Source organism: Chiroxiphia lanceolata, chromosome 1 (genome assembly GCF_009829145.1).
Source record: "Chiroxiphia lanceolata isolate bChiLan1 chromosome 1, bChiLan1.pri, whole genome shotgun sequence".
Taxonomy (NCBI): Eukaryota; Metazoa; Chordata; class Aves; order Passeriformes; family Pipridae; genus Chiroxiphia; species Chiroxiphia lanceolata.
In genome coordinates this window covers 106,818,878-106,845,356 of record NC_045637.1, presented here as the reverse complement: position 1 = coordinate 106,845,356, position 26,479 = coordinate 106,818,878, and the positions used below count along the sequence as shown (strand labels likewise).

General features: G+C 38.6%; 1 protein-coding gene across 1 annotated transcript in view; it reads right to left on the bottom strand.

Annotated features, from left to right (window-relative positions):
- STAC (SH3 and cysteine rich domain) overlaps positions 1-14,531 on the bottom strand; it is a 74,008-nt gene extending 59,477 nt beyond the window's left edge. Inside the window, exon 1 of the mRNA XM_032710668.1 lies at positions 14,080-14,531. Coding sequence (XP_032566559.1) covers positions 14,080-14,196 — 117 coding nt within the window. The 5' untranslated portion in view covers positions 14,197-14,531. The remainder of the gene's footprint in view (positions 1-14,079) is intronic.
- Between the last annotated feature and the right edge of the window lie 11,948 nt (positions 14,532-26,479).

Sequence of the window (26,479 nt, the reverse complement as noted above, 5' to 3'; positions counted from 1 at the left end):
GCTGCCTGTCCACAAACAGAGATTCAGATCCAAATTTTACAGCTCGTTTCCATGTTTCCATTTCAAATAATTCTCAGTGGGAGATGGCATACGAACTTATGCCTTACAGAATACTAGCAGTGTTTGTTGGTTGTCTTCCAGTTTTTCTTTTTCGTGGTTCCCTTCCTCTTCTTGTGCATATTTTTGCAATCTGGTAGCAAATTTGCTGCCTTTCATCTTCCTCTTATCCCTCCTGAAAACTAACACTGTCCTGTCATGTGAACACTGCTTCTTGCCAGCTACTCTGGAGGCCAGGGCATGTAACCACCCCTGTTCTAACTCCACAAGTCTAACAGGACCCATATGGTTCTGATGCACATCGCTGCCCTGGCACCACTCTGGCATGAAGCCCTTGATCTGGAGGAAAAGCTGACAGCACAGGCTGTCACATTCATTAAATCTTCTGGGCTTCTCAAGGCTTCACCTGGGTATCCACAGAGTTTCCTTCATGTGGTATTTTCAGTTCTAAAGTCTTATAGAAGCTACCACATACATAACAAATACCGTGCCGATTAAAATTTTTTCCTACCTCGATAAGATCACCCTTGTTATTTGTTGTGCATCCAGTTATCTTACTGTCCACCATGACAAAGGTCTGTTTATTTCCAGATGCAGTCCAGATCTGGTACATTTTCCATTAAAGCTCTTCTCAAAGTGTAACTTATGACGTGCATTTATCCTTTTCAACACATCTACTCTAGTAGCTTTCTAATTTTCAAAAAGTATTTCCAAAATTTCTTTGAAAAATCATCCTTGTAATACAGTTTCCAAGGAATCTGTTACTGGTACAGAAAGTTTCTATCTCAGTCTGTCTTTAGTCTTCTTGTTATTACACGTTAGTCATGCCCAGCAAAAAGTCATTCAATGTCCTATATAAAGGATAGGCCAACTATCCACACGGAAAATCTGTTTAACTTGATGGTGATATTGTCATATATATGGCACACAGTTACTTGGCACTTTATGGAGATGCTTGAAGGCCTAAACACTGCTTCAAGAAGTCGACGATGTAAATACATATATTTGGAGATATTAACTAACAAGAGCTGTTATGCATGAGATCTGTCATATATCTTTGACTCCTTTTGCCTCAGGCTAATCCATTTCTTTTATATTTTTTCCTAAACCTCCAAGCTGCTGAACATATCTTTAGCCAGCTATTGTTCCAAGATCAACCCTGCAAAACAAAAACATTTTATTTTTATCCTCACCAGCTGCACAACTTTCCTTCTCAAATTACCTCTATCAAATTTCAAGATTATGACTGTTTGAACTGCAAAAATGTGGTTTGATACTGAGATAGCTGGTTTCATGTAAGAATATAGTTCATAGAGAATACCACAAATAGTATGGTAGAGAATTTATAACTCTTTCTGAAGAACTACTTTTTTTTTCTGAACATTAAGAATTTTTTTTAAATTCCTCAGAATTCTCTAAAGTTAAACTGCTGCTAATGAAATCCTGTACATGAACATCTAATAATAGTAATAACGATTTTGAAAAAAAAGCCTATAATGCTGTCATGATGTTGTACTCACCTAATAAATGAAGCTTCATAATTTTGGTGTTGAGAGAGAAAAGAGCTGTTGGCACTGACGTAAGTTACCAACAGATTTAATAGGAGTTACTGATTCGGTAGGGAAGTCAGGGATCTTGAACCAGTAAAATTGCAAAACCTTGTCTGAAAAAATAATATCAGTGACTTCAACAGGAACAACATATTGCATGGGGCTGCGTGAGGGATTCAGGCAGACAGGAAAGCAGAGAAATAGAAGGAAGAGGAAAGGAAAGTCAAATTAGAACAGAGAGAGTTTTAAAGAATATGAATATGAATCCTGTGTAAGAGGGGGGATTTCCATGAAGAGCTTCGCTTTGTCTAGTCTATTCTACTGTCAGAGTAGGTGCAAGTTGTGATATCAGCCAAATAGCACTGGCCTAGAAGGCATGTGAAATATTATAGCAGAAACAGCTACTATCTACTGCTGTACTAAAGAGCAAACACAATGCTAACTTCTGAGATATATATCAATTTTCTTCCATCAGGTTTTTTTTTTTTTTATATGAAGCAGTGGCTGTGAGTGTGACTGTACTGGAGGGATGTTAACTTAAGGAAAGGAGAGGTTCTTTTCTGGAATTCAGCAGATGGTAGTAAAGGCCAAATGACATTACCTCTATTGCTACTGTGGGAATACTGTATTTATTGCAGTGTATTTCCTATAGTGCCAGAAAAAAAGTAGGCTAGCTTTCTGTTTAAAAAAGAACTGATTTTTTTTTACCAGACTGAGTGGTTAGTTCTTATGGCCAGCATCTAGTCATAGCTACATTCTCCTCAGACGAAAATCACTCTGTTAAGATTTTTGGTGTAAGGTTTGACTGTCTCTCTTTTTTTTTTTTTTACCTTTGTAAAAAGCTTTTAATTTGTCTACATTCTAGCAGGATTCACATAAGTCTATTACAGCTGTTGGCATTCATTTTAGCTTTGATAATCTCTAAGGAAGATGTCCAGAGCATTTTTCTTGGATGCCAGGCAGGAACTGCTAAAAAAGTCAGTGCTGTTGAAGCACAGAACTGCAGCCTGGGGAAGTCTGTGAGAGCCTAAGCTCCTGGAGGGAGGCAGGAGCTAAAAAGCCCTCCACTGGCAGTGCAGTTGAAAACTGATCTTCTGAGTTGAATTGGCCTTCAGCTACCTACCCAGAAAGGAGGAGACAAGATGGGAAGACTAGGAAGTCAGCCTCATTTCCTCTCCATAAAGAATGTTTTCTACTACTTCATTGCCTGTTTTTTAAATGTATGTATAGTTTCCTGCATATACATATAAAGACACCATAAGGTTACATCAAGAGATAAATAGGCATCCACATACAAGAAACAGACCACGTAAAAACAGATAGTATGAGGAAATTAAATGAAACTTAAGTAATTTATTTGTTAATAAAGCAGGTGTGGCTTGGGTATAGGTGAAAGGGAAAGTGCAAACTGTTGGGTTTGCTTTTTTTCAAGTGTTCTTATGGCATGAGCACCAGCGTCCACACAGTGTTTATAAAAGGTCCCTCCCCCTAACAGAAGAACCACCATCCATTTTCTTAACAGGAATCTTTAAACTTGGCTGAGCTTGGAAACCTGGGAATTTTTCCTGCAAAGACTCATTGTATCAGAGAGCCTGGTCATAGATTAAAGCATTTGTGTGAGAATAGGAACAGAGAGGAAAGAAAGAGAAAAAACGATGAAAGGCAGAGAGTGAGTGGGTGAGCTAGCAAAATAGTTAACTGTTTGCCTGGATCCTTAACGGTGAGGAGGATGAAGTCCATTTGTCATTATGACTAACTACAGGAGACAGATCTAACTGCTGTGAACCTGCCAAAGACTCCTATGTGCCCATACTTCATGAAACAGGTACATGATTCATCTTGCGGCTGCAGTTTAATAGCAGCACTTCACGTTTTGAAGCCTGGATAGTCTCACATTTCACTCCCTTTTTGTCATAGGTGCATAACTTTCCATTATAGGACCGGCTGGAAAATAGCAGTTCCACTCAGCAAAAATTTTCAGAGTTTGAATGATTTTGTTCCACGTTGGCATAAAAAACAACTGCAGGTTCTCAGAATGTCTTTGAGAGAGCTGAGGGCAGAAAAGTGGAAAATCAGACAGACTAGCCAGCCAGGGGAACAGATGCTGACCAGTCTTTGTAGGCAAGGTTCAAGACCTCGCTTTGACAGAATCAAAGTGGTGTTCACCTTACTCAAATTTGAGCTTTTAACTCAGCTGTAACTGCCTACTATGGTCAGTGGAAAGAGATTTCTCCTCAGAGAAGCTAATTTAGACCACATAAAGCAGGCTTTTCCTCTAAATAAATGTTTGATGAAACAGCTTAGGTCTGTGTTCCATTTTATAATGTGGGGAGTCTGAACAACTAACTTATCTGCTCACAGTTGCTCTCTAAACACAAATGGGACTGTATATGTATCCTAGGATGCATTTTTTTCTCCTCTTTTGATTGTAAATTTCACCTGCAACCAGGGAAATCTCCCTGACAAAAGTTTATGCAATCAATTCCTCAAAACCAGATGTTTTGACACTGAAAAATAAGCAAAACAAAGCACTCAACAAGCAGATATTTCACTGGAAGGCTCATTACCAGAAATTTCTGGCAGATCATTTAAGTCACCTTATGTTTTATTTGTAAATAACTCCTTAATTAGATGATTTAAATTAAAAGAGAATGTGTGAACATACATGGGAAATGAGCTAATCTTAAAAATAATATAAGTAAGTAGACTAAGATGTACAACAAAAATTGTATGTCCTGGATCCTTGGGTTGACTCATACTGGTTGATAACCTAAGAGTAGGTGCATTTTAAAACCCCATATGAACCCGAAACATTTTAACAACTGGATTCTTGGTTTAGCTGTGCAAAAGTCACGGACAGTCTGACAAATTTACCATGTTGAATTTTGCCTAGCATGTTTTGTTTACTTGTGAGGATAGAGGTGCCTAGTCCAAGACCATTTCTCAGTCTGGGTATGCACGAAGGCAATTGAGGCTGGGTCAAGGTTTTTAGCCTCTCATTTCAATCTCAAGATATTTTGATTTTGAGAATCACTACCACAGCATTTAAACTGGCAGGGAAAACACTGGTAAATAAAGATGAATGGTACACCTATATTAGTGGTGTTTTGGGAAGTGACTTTTTTGCATCATGCCAGGAAACTGACCCTTGGCCAACAAAAGCTGATGTCTCCACTATGAATAAGCAACTTTTGTAAAAAAAAAAAAAAAAAAAAAAAAAGAAGTTAAATACTAGGATGATGGTGATGCAAGTCTGCCTCTAAGATAATATTCAACAGTATTTGCTATAACATCCTGTCAGGTTGAATTCATTCTTTCACCTGAGGTGTGCCTCCAAAGTAGACATTTTTTTGTCTTACTCTGAATAAGCTAAAAAGAAATATTTTAAGTGCAGATTTTAATAGCTCTGTGAATACCAGTTTATAGTATTTTGCTCCTTTCTTAATTAAGCCTAATCATCAGTTACTATAGATCAGCTGTATTTTCCTTTTCTATTCAGAACATTAGACTGTTAAAATGATCTTTATTAATAAAACATTGCATGTGTGGCATTTTAATCAAGCTTTTAAATGGCACTCAGAATTGGAGCATATTATGTCTACAGAAAAGAAAAGCATTGAAATTTTCACTGTTCCTCACAGAGGACTGCAATTTCATACTGAACTTACAGCCTTCTGTGGCTGGGAAATACCTCTCTCTTGCAATTATTCATGCTGTGATATTTTTAACACCGAAGCAGCCCCTAAAACTGTAAGACTTCCATTTGACAGTGCTTAGCAAACCACTCTCATCACTTAAAAACAAGTCAGCTAAGAAATGTTGACCTATTAATGAGAAAATTCCATGAACCCCTAGCACATTTATGTGAGACTACAGACATGAAACTAAATTTTGTTTTAATAAATAAGAAGATATGCAAGCCATATGTCATATTTAACTGCTGATGTCAAAGACACGAGAAGTCTGCTTTTCAGATATCTACTGTAAATACGTTTTCCAGGGTCCATGAGTTTAATTCCCTGACAAGAAGCATTTATTTTATCATTTGATCTACTGAATCAAGGGTTTTTCCTCAAGTAGAGGCATATGCTGAAGGAAAACAAAATCAAATTATTTCAGTCATTCACACATAGACCTCTCATTTTCACAGATGGTCCTCTTTGTTAATGAACATGCAAAATTTGCTTATGCTTCAGCACTTGCCTGAGAAAGGCAGTGCTCATTTAACATTGAATGACTGCTTGCCTATGCAACTGGAAGTTGTGCAGGACTGAGTACTGTGTTAAGAATACACAACTCATGCTCACCTCTGAAAGACTAATCCTCTACCTGGAAAACATGAGAATAAATTTATCAAATATGCAATCTTCTGCCCATCTTGAGTATCCAGCAGTGGCTTGGGTAGGCAATAGGAGAAATGTTTGTCATACAAAGAATTATAGTTTTCTATCAAGTGATTATGATTTACTTTCATTTAAATTAAATAAGAGGCACGGGAAAAAAGAATCTCCAAGACATATTTTGGATTTCAAAAGTATAGCCCTTGATGTTCTCTGTTCTCTTGAAGAAATTCCAAGCCTTTGGCACTCTCGGATAACTAGAGATATATTTTAGACCACATCATGCTTTGGAGTGTGACGCGGAAGGACCTGAACTAGTATCTGTATGAAGGTATGGATGTTTTAGCAATGGTCTGGAAAGCAGCAGAGCTGTGTAAACAGGCCATTGCATCTGATAAAAAGTGCTGGCTCTCGGCAAGTACTGAGTGCTGATGAACCCAGATGACCACTTGTTATGCAACAGCCTTGGCCTTTGTAGACCTGGAAAACTGCATGAAAATAGCTACTTCAAAAAAGAAATTTGGAATAAGCAGAGTCCACGTTGAATGGTCGGGAGGGGAACAAGAGAAAGAAAAAAAAGAAAAAAAATGGTATGCAAATAAAATTGGATCTTTCAAGCACTATCCTTAGGTCTAAGGATATTAATTGCAAGAAAAGATGAATGAATCCTTCCAAAAAGTATTGAAGGAAATGTCAATGGATTGATTCAAGCTAGGGAAAGAAAAAGGCTGTGGTACAGTCAGGATGGGATAAAAGGCTGGCTCAAAACTTCAGCAAATACTTCAGCTTATTTTCTTCCCAGAACCATGATCCTGGGGAAAAATAATAGGAATAATAGGAAAGAAGTTGCAGAAATTTGTGGTATTACATTAAAAAAGCAGATTAATGTGTCTGTTGAGGTAAAAGGGAGAAAAGAAAGCAGTTAAACTCTATTATAAAATTTTACTTTGCAAGTCTAGAAACAAGTTTTCTTAACAAGCTTTGTCAAGACAGAAATTATACAAAGTGAAATAGAGGTCTCTGTCAAGAAGCAGGAAATGTGATCCCAGCAAACACAGATGTGTAGATCTGACCTCAAGAGGATCTGACAAAAGCAAAACAAAACCAAAAAAAGTTAAATCCCTCTAGACCGGTTGTAATCATGAACAACTTTCTAGACACAGAAAATGTTTTAGGTCGAAGGTAGATTGTGTCTATTTGGATTTTGTTAAAATGATTGAATATGTTACTGAGAGGGAATCTACTAGCCAAGATAGAAAAGAGGGAAAGTTGTAAATAAGTTCTATGGAAAGTTCTATGGGAAGTTCTATGGGAAATGGTTACTGTTGAAAGGAGAAGTTGAGGGTTGGTCGTTGGTGGAGTTCATCAAAGAACAACACCGACCTAGTCTTAGGGTCAATATTGCTCTCTACTTTTATTACTGGATATGATACAAAGACTGTGCATGTCATAAGACCATTTCCCTCCGACATTCTTGACATACATCTAGTGCAGACAGCTTGGTGTGCAGCTGCATATTGAGCTCTGGGTGGTAGGACATCAGGCAAGACACTGTGAACTGCAGATGCTTTGCACAACAAAGGGCACAGAGTCCTCTGGTCCAGCCAGGTGAGGACGAGGACTCCAGACTTTTGCACCCTGAGACTGTGAGAGTATAAAATCCCAGGGTTTCCTTTCTTTGGGGTTCCTCCTTGGAGGCATCCAGCTCAAACTGCTATTTTGTTATTGTACCATGATTAAAGTGATTTAAGGATCAGGACACCTGAGACTCTGCTATGGGAAACCTGAGGTTGAGCCAGTAAGGAAACCTGGTCTGACTGTGTGAGTGTGTACAGCGGCAAAGGGGCCTCGACCCCAGCTCAAGTGGCATGAGAGTGACAACCAGAGTGGCTTCTGGATGGTCAGGCAAGAAAGTTTCTTTAACAACATTCTGTGGGAGGCATTGCCACCTATGAAGAGGCCTGGACCTTGAGGGATGGACTTAGGGAAATGTGATGAAGTTCAGCCGGGGAAATGCAAGCTTGTGTACCTGAGACCTGATTCAAAGCACTCTAGATGAGGACAGACAAATGCATCCTGGATCCACAGGAAACTACAGAATAATAGAATGGAGACCTCTGGTTCACAAAGGGCTGACTAGGAGACACAAACACCAAGGTTTCCAGGAAAGTTAGTAAAGCGATAGTGATAGTAAATGAGATCTCAGATCTCAGATAGAATACCATGCAAAAATTCAGTCATCCTTTTTTAAGAAGGATTATTCAATACTGAAACAGATTCATGGATCTGCTACTAGAATGAGATGAAGAACGGAGAGTTTATCTTATGTCAGTCAGGAATATTTGGTATAGAAAATAAAATGCTGGTAACAGACAAAAGTCTATTCTTACATGATGGAAACAGGCACCAAGAATGGAAAAGAGATGTCTAAGCTAAAATAACATTTTCAAAATTACAATTCCACACAAGCTAGCAAAAATTAAACTTCCACTGGAATTAGAAGAGGGTGAAGGGTAGATAGCATCTCTTAACCATTAGAGCATACAGATGTTGGAAGAGTTTTTAAAAGTATTGGTAAAACCTGAATTCAACAGAATTACTTTATGAAAAGGAATACAGCATAAGAGACAGGGATAGTACAACTGGCCTCTCTTCCAGCCGTTAAAACAACTTGTTTCGCTTCAGTGAAAATTTGCACTTTTTAGTAAATTCATTTTTTTGCCACACCAGAGTTCAGTCAAGTCATCTTTAGTTGCTGAAAGGTAATAGATGTCTTCTTCATTTTGACGCTATTGAAAGTGTGGATAGAAGAGAATGAACTGATCACATTTCTATTTTGCCTTAGATATCTTGATGTGCCTGGGAACTGATCTGACGTATATATCAAAGTGAAAACAATAGCAGAGTGTTTTAATCAGAACAAGAGTAAGAAAGGGAGAGAAGTCAAAATAAATGTAAGCACAAGAATGAGTCTACTGAAGAAATTATTGATAGGGTACAGCATTGTTTTCCTGCTTTAATAAAATCTTCCTCTATATGCTTTGTTACAACACTTAATCAAAGTGCATAAAAATACTTCATCTAATTTCTTTCCCTTTATCTTACCTTCATGGCATGTACTCACCATTTCACATAGGGGCATGGAGATAAGATTAAGAATGAGAACTGATTTTTTCTTCCTCTTTCATGGGATGTTTCTAAGCTGTTTGGTATTCCTTTGAAGACTACAGCAGTAGTTTATGTACTGGATATTTATCACTGGTGTGGAGGGTGAAACACTAACTGTACACCGTAGTCCCTGCCCTTTTAAAATATTAATTGATTAGTAACCATCTATGGAGCCTCATAAAGTATTAACTCTTTAAATGGGGAAGATATCTGTTTAGCAGCATAGCACAAATCCTACAAGATTTAAATCCCACACAATCCTGTTAAAATCCAAAGAGTTTCAAGGTATTACTATTAGTTCAATATCTAATATTAACACCTGGTTTTGAAACCTCATGGAAACAGTATTGGTCTACTGGTCTAGTAGGACAGGAATATAAGTTGAACCTTCTTGATTGATTGAGGAATATTCATAAATGAAGTCTACGTCTTGAACTTCAGTGCTTAATCCTTTTATTGACTTGCTACTCTTTAGCAACTTCCATTTTATGTACTGCATACCAGGTTAGCTCATATTTGAACAACCATGCTACATCTCCTGAATTGCCATACCTGAATTTGAAGATAATGGTCTGCATTTCCCTGAATATCAGCCACTAGATAGTCAGTGTACTAAAGTGTCAGACTGAGACTGACTCATTTATTTTGTGAAATACATAGTCCAGATGCCATATTTATTTGGAAATCCAATTTATCTTTTTTCCTTTATTATTTAGCTATTCAACTTACCTAACTCACCTCACTGTAAACAATTTATCAAGTCCATGAGTCTGTGGTTCAGGGGAGAATTTTGAATCACTCCAAAGATGCATGACTGCAGTACATCACAATTATAGTTGGATTTTATAAAATAAAATAGATGGACATGGGCAGAGCTGTGGAAAAAAATTTGCTTTTCACAGAAATCCACTGCTGTCTACAAAAAGGTAACTTTTAACATGACAGATTGCCTGCAATGGCAGGGGCAGGACTTGACAGCCCTTTTGGGGTGTATGAGAAAGCCTGAAAAATGTTTAACATACTTGACATGGAGCACTAATACCTTGAAGTTTAGCAGTGCTAATAAACTCTACTGATCCTAGTTCAAACATAATAGATGCTCAGGCCTCCCCTAAAACTTAAAAATGGTAAGGGAATTTTCAGATATACTCTATTGGCTATGAATAACCCCAGCCACTATTCACAGTGGAGCAATAAAGACTTGACTCACACCTAAAGAAACCAACAGATGGGCTTTTTCCTCTTCATATAGAAATGTCAATTAAATAAAAGAAGGGTAAAGTTAACAGAGTTATGTGCCAACTCTATCAAAACATAAAGAAATAATGTCATGCGTAGGACTCTTCTCTAGACACATATTTTAGTTTTAGACACAAATTTTAGTTTTAGACACAAATTTAGTTTTAGACACAAATTTTAGGGTTTTTTACCAAGTTCCAAGGTATATTTACATAAAAGACATCAGAAATATGACCTCTGATTGCTGCCACTAGATTTCTGCTTATATTGCTAAGTTAGTGGTTGAACAAGTGTTCAGTGTGTCTTTAATTGCTACCATCATGAAGAAATTTTCCCTTGGGATTTATTAACTAATGACTGCCTCCCTTGCTGAGCTGTAAATCTACAAAAGTCTCTGGCAAACTGGTAATTTTCTTTCTTGGAAATAAGATGCAAAGGACCCAAACCGGTGGGAACCATAACTACAAACATACGAATGCAATAAAATTAGCAATTATATGTATTTGAATGGTACCCCCTAAAGTTATTCTCTTAGTAAACTTTAAGTACCCACTCAAGTCACACTTAAGTGTGAAGTAAATGTTTTCAAGAGCCAATAAATTAATTTAATAAATGAAATATTAGTTTTGCAACATCCTTAACTATTCAAGCTGTAGGGTTTTTACGTATTGCTACAGGATGGCTCAGTTACAGCATGTCTGCTACTCTTCAGAGGTATTATATGTAAAGTACCTGAGGGTACATGATCCAAAAGACTCAGTCACGTTATGTAGCAATATCTATACTATAAGGTAAACATATACTTAGAATATGCAAATTGGTTTGCTCTTATGACCCGGGAAATTTGGTGAATTGAAAGTATATTTGAATTTCCCCATTCTAAGCAGTTATTCAGGTGTTACGGTGCTCATGAGGAGGAGGACATGCAGCAGAGTACAGTCCTTCAGCTTTCTGCAGCCAGGTGTGCTCACCTGCAATTATTTTTTAATCCATAGGAAAAGGTGGTGTGAGGTTTTAGCGTATGTTAAAGAGTGAGCTGCTTTCCTGTGGCAGAGGTATGTGACTAACACATGAGAGTCATCTTTCCAAATTTCAGCCACTTGATAGCAGCCAGAAATTCTGTCTCAAACTCATGTAAGTCAGAATTTGCTGTATCTCCTTCCTGTCATCTTCTGAGTACAGTCTAGAGGGTGCTAGATAAAACTCTTTTCAGGAGTTTGGTACTACATGGGACTATCTGCCACAGTTGTCTGTGATTACATTGGACTGGAAGCAAGCTTGCTGCTATTAGTTCTACATTATTTTTTCAAAATTGCATTTCTGCTGAAGTGTTTTCAAATGCATTTTGAAGGTTGCTGTTATCCATGTTTTTGTTCCCATATTTGGGGGCATAATAGTGTTGTGCTACAGAAACAAGTCATTGTGAGGTAATTAAATACTGCACAAACTGTTCTGCAATAAATGCAGCAGGCATGAACTTGTTAACCTAGGTAGCAGAGAGTACCTGAGAAAAGCTTAGTTTTCTGTGAATGACAGGATAACTCCCTCGGTAGGGGACACCACAGAATAAAAGCACTGACTTATGCCTCTGTCAAGCTCTAGTTTTTGAAGTACATCAATTCTCTTAAAAAATAAAAAAGGAAATCACAGATTTTTTCCATCCTGCTATTTAGTTGGACCAAAGAAAGAAATCTTATTACCTCAGTGATCAGAAGATTCTATTGACTCCATCTACTGAAATGACAATACAGCATGTTGTCTGACCATATCTGCAGCTCTCAAATGTGAATACACAGACTATTTGTTTACTAAAAATATCTGTGTACAAGTAATGGCATCAACTGCACGGTCATAGCTTTTGCCTCTTTCAGTGTACCACTTCCAATGCTCACAAGATTGAAAAAATTAATGATAATAATGTTTGTTTATAAACTGTTTTGCAGCCTATTTGTTCTCTGGCCAGATGTGCCTTAATCCTGTTGTCATCCTTGGAAACACATAGGTGCACAAACAGCAAGAAGGAACCCTCAGTGCAGCTCTTCGCTTTCTCTCAGGTTTGGATCCATGCCGGTCAGTTTGTTTTGGGAACAGCATTCTGTGATCCAGTGGGAAAGTCCCTCCAGCATCACTGTTATCAAGTGGCACATGGAGCTCCTTAACCATTCCGGCACTGAGAGAGGATCATAGCTGGGAACATATCGAGCACACAGCCCACCAGGCCCTGTGCACAGCCCAGCACACTTGGTGAGCTGGTGCTGGCAGTGCAGTGAAGGCTGCAGTTACTTTTGGGACCTCACTGAGGGCTGAGCTTCCCACTGCCCAAATAACAATTCAGCAATTCCAGAGAAGTGGTCTCAGGGGGTGGGATTTATGCACAGATCAACCATATCCTTTTGGAGCTTGTGGTTAAACCAATTACCCATTTAATTTTTGTTTCCCATTAACCAGGAAGACTCCAGCATTGTCTCAGTAGTGCTGAATGTGTATATGAATATTGCATGCTATTGCTACTGAAAGAACTCTTTTCTTTTAAAGAGGTTGTATTACACAGGGAATGCCTCAGCTCTTTCCTTGGAGTATAGCATCTAAATAAATGTATTAAAAAAAAAAGTCCAAAGCCCACATCAGAACTCTACCCACACAGACAGATAATTTTGATTCACTCTCCAGAAATCCAGCTATAATTACAGAATAATGTAGCAACCTTTCTATGTTAGACGCAGTCAGCCACTGCTTTTATATTCTGGCCAGTGCAAACCTTCCCTGTGAAGCAGCTGTTTTGCTCTCACAGTACCTCCTAAAGCTCTACCCACCTGTAAGCTGTTAGTTACAAGGACCTCCCTATTTTTACATGTTTACACAGCACACAGCATCACTGTGAAGTTCACAGAAAGATCTGTCGGGTGCTACCATGGTATCAATCGTAAGTTAGTAATAGAGGATCAACAAAAGCACATCATGCTAGTAAGCTGCAAAGAACTTTCATTATGTAAGATTCTTTACCTCTCTATCTTCCAAGTAACATATTGGCAGTCAGAAAAACTTTTAATATAAAAGTCAATTAAAAATTCAGAGGCCATGCCATCTGAGCTGAAAGTTGGTTTTCAATAAGGTAAATTGAACCACATTAAAAAATTCATAAACCAAAAAAAGGCTGTGAAAAAAAAAATCCTTTTCTGGGTAGTGTATATAAGGTTCATTGTGATAAAATTGTCACTTACATACTGTTTCAACTGCTGCCTCATTAAACAGTGAAAGTTCATTGCTGGGTCTGCCAGAGAAGGTAAGTCAGGTGAAATACTCCAAGCCCTCGGAAAAAAAATCTCTTCTCTGAACCTTTGAGAAAATCAATTTTTCCAACCAAACCCTTTAAGTGATCTGATGCTTGGTGTGAAAACAGCTAACAACATCCATTGGCAGTGATCACCTCCCTGAGCCCCATCATTACTCCAGGACCTTACTGTAATAAGGAGGAGGAAACACAAGCAAAAGTCCCCAAACCCAAACATGTCAAAAGGCAGGTATTTTCCCAGTTCAGATTCCTGAGGTGACAGGGAGAATTCAGAAGTAGGAGTGTCAGAGCAGGCACTGCAGTCAGAGGTGGCTCATAGCACCTCTACTGCTGGGCAGGGCTGGCATAGGCTCCAAATAAAAATCAAAGCAACACATCTCTTTTCAAAACAAAGAAAGAGTGAAAAAAAAAAAAAATCTCATACTCTGAGTACCTTTGATTCCTGGCTGGTAGTTGATGCTGGAGAGGGGGGTTGCTCTGGGCTCTCCACTTCATTCTCTTTCTCCACACTGTCCATGCTGACTTCAGTCGTGCTGCTCGGAGGAATCATTTTACCTCTAAAACACTGTCACTATAAGGAAAAAAAGCTACAGACTGTTCTTGCTGTTTTTCATTTAACGTCCCCTTCCTTCTCTGCTTTTCTAGAGCAAATGAACTCCAACTGCTTGGTTTCACTATATTTGCAAGACTAGAATTCTCTGGATTTTCTCTTTTTTCCTTCTCCTCCTCCTCCCCTCCTTCCTCCCTCCCCTTTCCTATGTAATTCTGCTGCGAGGGAGTAAGTTATCGATGGCTCTGTAGGTCAGTTAAGTGCCTGCTTTTCCCCGATACTCCTCCCCTCCATAGGAAGCCTGGAGGTGTGGAGCAGAGTCGTGACCGTCAGCCCCACAATCAGAAGGGAGTGATTTGAAGCAGAAAGCCCAAGCCACGCACACACACACACACACGGGGCACTGGAGGGAGGAGTTGTATTTCTAATGCTGTGAATAGCTTTGGAGGAGCATGTGCTGGCATAGTAGTGAAAGAAAGTAATGCATGCATGCACACACACACACACCGGCAGGCAGTGTATATGAGGTTTTAAAGCATTTTACCTTTTAACAGGCTGGAGAAGATAGAGCTGAAGGGCACTGTTATATTCTTTTCCTGAAGAAAAAGAAGCCCTGAAGAAGGGCTCTAGAAACAGAGGAGAAAAATGAATCTTCCCTTTCCTTGTCCCAATGAAGTTTATTTAAAATTCTAGATATCCAGTGTCTCTAAAGCTCTCACCTTGCCCTACATTCCAAACTGGCTAGGAAATGACAGGACAGAGTCAGGGGAGAGTTACCTGTGAATCCACATGTTCCTTGCTCCTCTCCCAGGCAGGGAAGCCCAGCTCTGAGCCATGCACACGCAATCTGGGTCATCTGGAGCTCCCACTATCTCACACATCCTATACCTGTAGGTTGTCATAGTGATAATACTCCATCAGGCAGCAACAGAGCAGAGGCAGCCATTGGGAAGAGCCTGTGGCTTCCCACAGTGCTGTCACTCCTGAGGATGCAGCACCCGAAGTCACGGTTGGGTCTGCGCTACTACCAGCAGAAGGTCAGCATGACTTTGCTGGCTGGCTCAGATTGCTTATGTTGCTTGAGGTTTTTCTTCTGATTTAAATCTGCTGCAAAGGTGCCTGTCAGCTCTCTTCCTTGCTGAATTGAGGTCTGCATTGTGAAAGGCTGAGTGGATCTTCTTCCTACCAGATATGCTTTGCTGAGCAGGAGCCATTCCATATGGCTGGTGGAGACGACTCCTTCATTTAAAGAAAACAGAAAAAACCAACCCAAATATGTTTCTAATAGCAATACTTTCATCCTGGAAAGTGAGAAGAAAAAAATAATTGCTTAGTTAATCTGTACAGATGTTGGGAGGTGATTTGCTGAGATCTGAGCTAGAAATGAGCTTTGTTACCTTGTCGGTCTGGGAGAGGACACCAGATTCCCTTCCAGCCCCACCCCCTAGAAAAACAACTACTACTTTGAGCTGCCTTGCAGACCCTTCCAACTCAAATAATGTGTGTGAAAGTGAAGGCAAGTTTACAAGATAGTGGGGGTTATACAGATGAAAGCCAGAGTAGAAATTGCCCTGCAGCCTCTGTATTCTTAATAACTATTCAGAAGCCAGGGAAAAAAAATCAGCTTTTCTTTGAATACCCAGTGAATTTTCAGGACTGATACTTAGATGTGGAAAAATCTTTATGTTTTTGAAACAGAGTGTATAAGATACCAAATTCTTTAGCAGACAATAACAATGAAATTCTGCAATGCTATTTGTACAGCTACTTCAGAGCAAAAGAGTGTCCTAGGGGTCTGCCAGCAGAACCTATTATTTGGCCTGTAGTCACTAACATCATTACAGGGATCAAAATGAGAATACTACTTGCTTATTGATGCAGTGGCAGTGACGACTGAGATTGAAGCAAGGAAATACAGAGCTCAGAGGGGCAGATTTGGCAGGTAAGTAAAAGAATGTATTTCCAAGGGTTTGCTTTCTAAAACACAGTAGTCTTAGAGTGTTCTCTTCAGAGCCAGAGGAATTATCCTGGAGCAAAGCTCATTTCTTCCACTCAGCAAGTAAGATTTGGGCTTTGCTGTTAAAATCATCCCCTTAACAATGAGCAGGGATTGGTCAGAATCACAGTTTGGAAGAATTAGGGCAGCTGTGGGCAATGGAGATCTTGGCAGGGCAACAACAATTAAATGCTCCAGCTCTGACAGGCGTATCCTTCCCTGATGGTCCAGCCTGGAAGAGCCAAGCCATGGCCAGAACATGGGGTCTGCCCCCTGCAAGGACTGTTCTGTGTTCCCAGCAATCTGACAGATGAGAATCATGAAACTACATTCTGTTTGGTCCCCCAGCAGTGCTGTGAACCTGTCTTTCCTGTTAAGAGGCTCAAAAACATCTCCTTATGGTGAACTTGTAGGTTACCTTTGAAATGGAAGGTGGAGTGGCTGGTTAACAGTTAATGCTCTAAGTGTTGTAAAATTCCGCACACATTGTGTACGAAGAGCTTGTAACGTCATGACTGTGTAAGTGACTATCATGCCACCCTTTACTCATTTTTTTTTTAGTTGTTTTACCAAATTAGTACTGACACCTGCTGCACTCCCTCTCTTCTCCCCATTACTCACTTGTCAACCACGACGGATCTGTCAGTTTCTTGACAATTAGCCTGGGAAAGATGACTCAAACCTAAAATTTTACCAAAAAAGCAAAAAGAAAAAGAAACTGAATTTCTCATATTTTTATTTCCTTCCACGGGAGCTGGCTGTTGAAGATCAACTATTCAGTATAACAAAACAGACTGATCAAATTAGATGAGCCTACAACTCTCTCCTACGCTTCACTCCTGAGAAGTTGGACTTGTGATTACTGCTGATCAGTCTCTAAGTGAAGGTACTCGGTGGAAATATGAGCACTCCAGCAAGTGCTAAACAAGAGGAAATTGAACAGCTTCTGTAGTGTAGAGATAGAGATGAGTGTAGATTTCTGGAGTGGGGAAAAGCAATTTGGATGAATAAAACATGAGTGCTGATTCTCAGCCCCCAGCTGAAATTGTTTCACTCTGTAAAGGCACTTGTATACTGCTTGGAGTCACTGCCAAGTATTCCACTGCTGGGTGGTCTGATGCTGACTGCACAGGTTCCATGCCTTGTTTGCCCTCCTTCCCTCCCGCTCTCTGGTCCCACACACAAAGGTGTGGTATAGAGCAGCCCTCTGTGCTGGCGTTTCAGCAGTTCTTCCTGAAGTCTGGATGAAGCCAGCATCATAAGAGCATCCCAGACACTCCTGATGACAGAAATGTATAAATACACAAATACACACTTGCTGTACTGCCCAGACCTACCTGCTCTAGAGCTCCACAGTGGCAAGATTAAGCTGATGTAGGGGATCTGACTCATGCCATGTTGTTTACTTCCTTTTGTGTTTTTGTTTTTTTTTTTTTTTTTTTTTTTGGTACAGACATTCCTCTGAAATATTTGAGCACCTTTGCACCAAAGATGTACATGCATAGGGCAGGATTTCACTAAAGGAAACATATGAAATCAGCACTTATCAAATATGTTATTCCTGTTTAGACTCCCACACATTTACTAGAGCAAAAATAAGAAGTCAAAAGGAAAAAGGAAGATATAGGTATCATTATTCACTGCTCATGTGAGCATGCTCCTAAGCAAAGAGGGTATAAGGGTACATATAGGGATGACACTGCTGTGAGATGACACTGGTTTAAATTACTATGTACTATTCTCTAGAAATGTACAAAGCAGTGAGGAATCAGTCTGGTTGCTGCAGCTTGGTTGCCTCTAAAGCAGAATCTTGAAGGAAAGAAGGATTAAGTAAACAGAGAGTCCAACTTCTAAGAGGATGCAGACTGAGAGCCATAGATAACTATCAGACACAGAGAAAAGGTTGCAGTTCTGCCACTTGCAGCGAAACTTGATCAGCCTCACCCCAAGTCCCTCAGCCCAGTTTGTGAGTGTTCCAGATGAGAATTGGTTTTGTGTTTCTTTGTTGATTAGATTTTGCCATTGTGCAAACTGGCAATAGGATATGTACTTAGGGTCATCTGTGATGGGACTTTTACTTTGGTATGGTGGATGTCTTCACGGGGGTTTTCTCTCAAATATCTGCTTCACCCACAGCTGGCTACTAGGCTATAAGGACCATTGCTGTAGTGGAGTATTCTTCTGTGTTTCCAAGTGACAGGCATGTGGGCTCTTCTCTCCAGCGAACATTGTACCCACAGAGAAAATTATATTAAAATAGTATCAGGTGGCTGGGGTTTTTTGTTTATAGTCACACATCCCTTGTTTGCTTTCAGTACAATCTTGGCAGTCCATTGAGCAGCTAACACACTAACAAACCTCTGTGGATTCTGCTTATCTAAATGCCGTCTAAGGGCCACAAACCTTCATGCTCATCAAGCATGAAGCTGGAAGCACAAGCTGATCAATGCTCTGAAAGCATTCCCAGGACTAAGGGAATACTTACTGGTGGTTTGCATTTTGACTAAAATTGTGTTGAAGTACTTTTTAGAGTTTAAGTATTAAGCCTCCCACTGCTTCAGGGAGTGTAGCAAATGAGTAACCATGGAGGGAGCCAAACCATCAGATTTGTGCTTGTACTTAAGTGGGGAAAAAACCATAACCTCTGCCTGAGCATTAATTTCAAAACCGTCTTTCCCTCTATCCACAACAATGCCACAGGGAATGATGCAGAGATCACGCTGCATCTTGGGCAACTTGAATCTGTCTTTCAGAGAGATCATGATGAGATTGAAACACTGTTACACAGATATCTAGACTAGGAAAAAGAAGAATGCTGCATCCTCTTGTGACAGCAAGAAATGTTTGAGAAGGGGAGAAGAGGATGTAATTATAAAAGATGGAATTTAGCCAAGATAGAGCATGTAATATGTTCAGTCTTACAAAAAGCATTGCAATATCTTTAAATAACCAGTGACAGTCCTGACCTGATTTTACATCTCTGCTGGCAATAAGATTCCTTCTCACTTTTTATAGGAATGTGATATAAAAAGAAGAGGCCCATAGAACCAGAAGCACCATTTCCTGCGACTCACAGATGCTCCTAGAAATTCCCGCCTTTTAATAGCCATTTACTGATTTGGTCCAATATGACTGTAACAGGAATGACCTGAACTGGTTCAGTGGGTTGCTGGCATGGTAACTTAGCCATGTACTAAATCCTTTCAGGATATCCATCAGCAAATATTTAAAGAGATAATACAGTTGCGATAATTAACATAATCTCCTATACTCTTTCTAGGCTCTGCTTTACTCACTTCTGTTTCCTTGCATAGTTGTTAAGAGTCTTCCTTGTCACTTTTAGTACCACTCAGAAGGGTCTCATATAATCACACCATCTCAGTCAGGTCTATCCCCAGCATTTTCCAGGATGTGGTGGGAGGAATCCCCCACAGGGTAAATAAGCTGGATCTTGGGCTTATTTGTTTTTTTCTGAAAGGTTTTTGGTAGAAGGGGGCTTCAACCACTTCTTTCTGCCCAAGACCTTCCTTGACCTGAATTGCCAATTAAATTCCTTTGTCTGGTTGGTAGCCTGTCCAGGCGTGAGCTGGGTATTACTGCTTGCAGAGCTTTATTGGATTTGTTTCAGGTTCTTGTTTTTTCTATTTACTCTGGTATTGAATACCGTCATCATGAGCTATTTCTTAACTAATGTCAGGGAAAATGCATTGAGAGAAATGTTTTGCTTAGACTGTAAATAGAATTCAAAATAAGATCTGGCAAACATTCCCATCATAGCTGGTGGTGAACACAAAAGTATATACATATATATGTATATATATGTGTATATATATATATATATATATATATATACATGGGGGGGTGTGTTGCTGCAGATATCCTTTGGGTATGCAACAATTTTTAAAAGGCTGTGCATGCACAGTATTTCCTGTCTTAGGTGGTTACAGCATGCTTGTCACTGTAATATTTTGGTACAAACATGCATGTTGAATGCAAAATGAACCTCACTGTCGACTGCAAACCTGCAACTGTTATACTGACATATTTTGCATTGGAAGACAAAAGGATTTCTCAGTGTACTAATGACCTTGTTCAGGAAAGGGGGCTTTTCTGCAGAGTTTGGTAGAATTCAATAATGTACAGTAAATCTTTTAAATACCTTTGGATGCTATAGGATGAAAGGCTTTGTAGAAATAGCAGAAATTATTATTATCAAGATTAAGATTTCACTCTATCAGATTAGTGCATGTGTCAACTGTAATAGAAGTGTGTATATGAGGGTTGCCCACAATTATGTAACTTAATATAATGATCTATCACAGCTCTCAAACAAGAATAGAGAAAGTAAATGTTCAGCCTGTTATAAATCTGATGAGACAGTGACTATCTTGCAGACCAAATATATTGGGTTTGTTTCTGAAATATTGATAAGATGCAAAATTTGAAAGATACTGATGGTAGCTGGGTTGTTACTGTCTGTACACAGCTGTCTCTATGCAGTTACCAATTCAAAATAGAAATGGAAATAAAATTTTAATTGAGCAAAAAGTAAACAGTAAAAACACTACAACAGGTTATCTGTAATGATTTGTGTTGTTTTATTTAAAGCAATAAAAAGTCTTAGAGTTCAGCGCAAAATGATAATAGGAAGATAAATTTTTCTTCTTGGTAAAGACATGATTATCACTATCCCATGAGCCTATGAAATATACCATTTTTAAAGTATTCAGGTCAATTTACATAGAAAAAATCAGTTTTTACTATTAGCTCTACAAGCAGTATTTAAACCACTAAGCATTGTAGTTGAGAACCTTGAAAACCTATTTCTTCAGAGAAATAACACCTACTTTTTATTGTGCTCCATCGCACACAGTTGTTTTATCTCACTGCTTAAAGCAGTAGGAGAGAATTTGATCGCTTACATCCATTTGAAATCTCAACACGGAGCATCCTGGAGTCACTGCTTCTTTTGATAGTTACATATCACATCATCTTATTATTCAAAGGAGTCAAGTTCAGCTGCAAGAACAAATGATTTCACTAGCAAAGATAGTCAAGATTTTAGAAGTACAAATGTCAGAAAAGGGAGAAATAAAAGGAGAATGAGAGAGAATTGTCCGAAATATGAGTGTCTTTACCTTCCACATCCATAACTATTTATATTCTTCATTGGAATCAAGAAAAAAATCACTCAAGGTTTCCTTATGTTTGTTAGTCATACCACCTGCTATAATACCACTCAATAATTGTCATTCTGATGTCTCAGACTGTCTGAAGTGTTCAGGCAGAATGGGATTGCACACCAGACCCAGTAAGAGCTGGATCTCTCCTGCTGTTTCCATGGAAAGGGTTATCTCAAATTCACATGCCTAATAACTGAGCTCTATGATTTCAGACTTTGAATAAGCAGAGTAGTGAAGTATACTGTAGATTTATGTAAATCCATTGATATTGATAAAATAACTGAGATACTCAAAGTTACATGAATGATGATTTAGCTCATATATCTCTCTATAGTTTCAAAATTGTGTTTTCATTTTGTAGTCTATAATAGTTCTGTATCTTATTAACCTCTTTACCTGGACCATGAGGAAAGAAAAGACTACTGAGCAATGAGCATCACGATGGTTAAAATTTAGCCCAAATCAGAGCTAACAGAACTGAGCACAGGTAGTTGGCCATATTTAAACTCAAAAGACCAAAAATTAAAGACAGCAGAAGTTTATAGCAGAAGGTATAGCCATCATCTCCTAATGTAAGGGATTGTTTCAAACTAGGGCATCCCTCTGGAAGGCCAAACACAAGGAAATCCAGTAGACTTTGCAATCCACACAGTCATTCAATATTCAAGAGATGAGACATTAGGAAAAGATAACTTCTGTCAGAAAAAGGCTTTGATTCACAGGAAAATATGAAAAGGAAACCACTAGTAAGGAATACAGAGGAGGTTGTCTTCACAAAGGGCTGTGATCAACCCTCTGATATGAACTCCTGCAAACATAGAAAATTTGTATGCAAATTGTAAGCTCTTTGAGCTAGTTATTGGTTTTCTATTTTGAGTTTGCACAGGATTTAGCAGATAGGTTGGGGTTCTGTTTGGTCTTAGGTATTACAGTAAAACAAACCATCATTTTAAACAGTGAATATGTGTCTACTCAATCCCAGTGGCACTGTAAATCTAATGTGTGCAATATTTGACTGTGTTCAAAAATGTCATCATGAAAATTTTCCCTTTGCTGCTCCACTCCTATTGTTCCATTATGATAAACAGAATGCTATTCTGCACTGATTACTAGAAAGTGGAGGAAGTATAAAACCAATTTTTTTTAAAAAAAAGGCACAATGGTAGGGTCACGTAGTGGCTTTCAACACTGAAAGCCTAAGCAAAGACACTGAAATAAAAAGGTGGAATGTAAACAGAAGTTATGTATACACGCACATACACACACGTTCATATGCTGCATATGTAGCACAGTAATGGCTTCATGTATCATAGCCATGATGAATGATAGGCAATGATAGGGAGGAACACTCAGAAAAGATAGGGGAAAAATCACTGCAGGAAGGACTCCACGCATCAGAAGTAGTAGTGTAGAAAATGTTCTGATTTAGATAAAAATGTCTGCTGTGTATTTGAGTGACCCTATAATGTGAGCTTTGTGTACGAAATCTATTTTTATCTTCCAAACAGAAAAGCAAAGAATGTGGAGAGCTGTGGATGATATGCTTTAACTGCATAGTTGGTAAAAGTTTTGACTTCTTTGGGATCTATTTTTTTAATCCGTTGCACCCAGTGAAATTTTAAGGATGCTTGCAATATGTCTTAAAAGCCATTTCTCCATGAACAGTAATACACTGTTCCAAGATAATCATGGGATTTTTCAGAAGTGCTTAATGGACCTTTCTCTTCTGCCACAGATGTGAAAGCTGCCTTTCTTTGATCTGGACCAAAGACTTGGATCATACTCAAGCACTTAGCTGAAAATCCTAACACAACTTTGGTCCAAAAAAGTTTAGTTCTATTTTCCTTTTTTATTATTATTATTATTTTATGATGTTATTTTTTTATTATTATTAGGCACCTAAAAATTACTTCTGGACCCCATGCTCAGAAACCAAAATAAGAAGTAATATGGTACTAGCTTCAGTCACCTCATGTACATATTTCTTACTCCTTAAAAAACCAGGATTGAAAGTATTTTTTAGTAAACCAAAATATTATCTGAGATCTAAATGTAAAAAGTAAGTTGTAAGTAGCATAAAATCATGGTAGCAAGCAGCTGCAAACAATTTTTTCTGGTCCTTTATTGTTAGGTGGTGTTCGCTTAGCAGCTGGTAAATAGGCTATTAAGAAAGACTGGGGACAATTTTCCAAAAGACATGAATGACACACAAGTGTTGAACTTTGGTTAACAACAGACAGATAAAGCTAGTATTTTAGTTTAAAGAGAACACATCTTCCACCCACCCAGAGAGGCACATTTTTAAAATTACAGTAAAAGCTTCTGTGCCAATTCTAAGAAACATTTCTCTGAACAATATAGCTCTACACATGAAGTTTTGGTCCTGTTATTCCATTGACAAGGCAGAATCATTCACATTCAACTATCAAAAGAATAAATATTTTGAAAGAGGATTATCTTAAAGGGAAATTTTGAGGATGCATGCAAAATCCTGGGACCACTGAAATCAGTGAAAAGTCCCAGAATTTCATCCCTGCAAATCAGTTAGGCTGCTATCTGTGGGAATAAAATTATTCCAAAAATCCAGGTCATAACAGTTATCTGGCAAACAGATCAGACAGTCCTATTATAGTCAGCATGCAAGCCATTTTCCCTGTTAATTATATGCATCTAATGTCAGAGATCTAATTATCCAAGAAAAAATTAAAATTCCTAAAAGAGCACAGAACTGAAAAAAACTGGAATACAGCCAAACTTCCCTGAAGTTTTCACTCATTGAAATGTTAGCTGGAGACATAAGTATCAATTCTGACTATGTTTTAACATAGTTTTAACATTGTTTTGGGATTTTTTCCAAGTGGAATAAAAAAAATAGAAAAAATAATCCTTGGATTTATTACTTTCAAGTCTTTACCTTTTTCCAGTGCTTTTTGCACCATCTGGCTGTACCAAATTACCCTGATTATTTTATCTTTTGGTCACTATGAGAGAAGCACCCCTGGAAAGATACAAAATTATTTTGTGAAATAGAGTTTTACACCAGTATTCATTTTAACTCTGAGAATACGACTCACAAATTCCATAAGGCATGCAAGAACATAAATAACTGCTCTGTTGACTAGTTAAGCTTATCAATTGTGATTAATATTTAAAACAGAAATTAAATTTTAAGTGAAATTTCTGCCTGAAAATATGCTTTCTCTGTGTATATGTCCAGCTTGTTTCATCTAATTCAAAAAATTCCGATGAGCAATATTACAAGGTTTCTTTCCATCTTCCACCTAGAGGTTCCCTGGACTGAGGACCAGGCCTCTTGGGAAGCACTGTCCAAGTCAACAGCACATTTGCATTTGACAACTTTGTCCCACTGTTCCCAGTTGAAATATCTTGTCATCCTCTTGAGTTGAGATGCTGTGGGACTGTGCTCTCCACACAGAAGATGGAAACAAATGTGAATGGAAGAAGAGGGAAAATTCTGTGAACCAAGATATTGGGTTGGTCCCCACTGGAAAGCAAATGAGCCATAACTCAAGTTGCATCTGAAGACACATGTGGAAGTTTCATTTTGTAGATCTTACAACTTTTTTTTTTGATCAAACCTAAAGTCTCTTTTCCCAACCTTCAACTTCTCTGCTACCAGAAGGTATAATATGAGCTGAGGGCAAGTTTATAGAGAATTCACCAGAAGGAGGAACAAGTATTAGCTTGACATTACAGAAACTATATTAACTACATCACCTGGGACCACAGAGTAGACACAAATTAATGGAATCATCGCTCTCATTTTGTAAGACTCTACCCATGAGGGAACAACTTGACAAAATATCAGTCACTATTTTAAACGACAAAGCTGAACCATTTTGTCTTAGCTGTCAGACATTCCGATGCACAAAGGACAGACCCTGTTTTTAGCACACACATTCCTATTTTCTGTATTTTTCTGTATAGTCTGTCTCATAAAGAACTGTAACTATTCCAATGCATTTCAGCACAGTTTAAAAGCCATGTCCCTATTTCAGCCTCTGGGATTCCTATTAATTTCCTTCAAATGTTATATGTTAATTCAGGAAACAAGGATTTTCTGATTTAATTTGTCACCTTAGTTATCAGCTCTTATTCCACTATCAGTCCCATGTAAATGATTTTTATATATTCCCCATAAGAGTAGCTTTGATATTGGGGACCTTATCTAACAAATGGTTTTTCAGGACTCTTCAACAAATTTAACCTAATAATTTTTTCAATCAGATTATACCACAACACTATAATTGCTATTGGAAATTATTGACAGATATAAATAACCATGGTTGCCAGTTTAGGTAGTATTGTAGTCAGCTGGATAAGTTTTCCCAATGTGGAGGAGGTGAATTGCTGCTCAGCGAGAGCATTGCTTGTGCCTTAGCCTTTATTAAAGATTCATTGCAGACCTGGAAGAGAGTCATCAACAGTAAGGCTTCTTGGGAGACAGGTTCTGAATGTATGTAAACATACTCCTTTAAGCTATGGCCAGAGGATCTTCCGTTGTTCCCCAGGTGGGGAAGGAAAGTGCATAGAGTTATAGGGTGATTTGTCTACACGAAACCTGTGTGCCTGTGTTCACACCATGGGGACTCAGGAATGGACTGCAAACAGACTTCAGAACCTGTTTAGGAGAAAGCTGGGATTTGGCCAGCGAATAGCTGATGGAGGTGAGAGGAAAAACTGCTTCCTGTTTATTAGAAATGAACACCTATCCACCGTAGACTCATTGGGTGTTTTGGCCTGAAGGTCTGTTATTCAAACTGAGGAGAAACAAGTAGCTTTGTACTCCCTGAAATTCTAATTCAACAATGTAAAGTATCCTATCAAAGGCTGTTGAGCCTTTACTAAGCCCAGCTTTTCAGTTGTAATGCCTTAAGTCATGTAGGCATGGAGACATTAGATAATACACTCTGAAGGCTTATACCTGTATTACTCATTGAAACACCAAACGTTTCTCCTAACTCCTTCACTCTTAGATCAGTGCAAACTATCCTTTCCCACCCACACTCTACCTTGGCCTTTGACTGCAATAGTTGTGCACAGTCTATTTCATCTCTTCAGACAGATCTCTCTAGTGTTTATC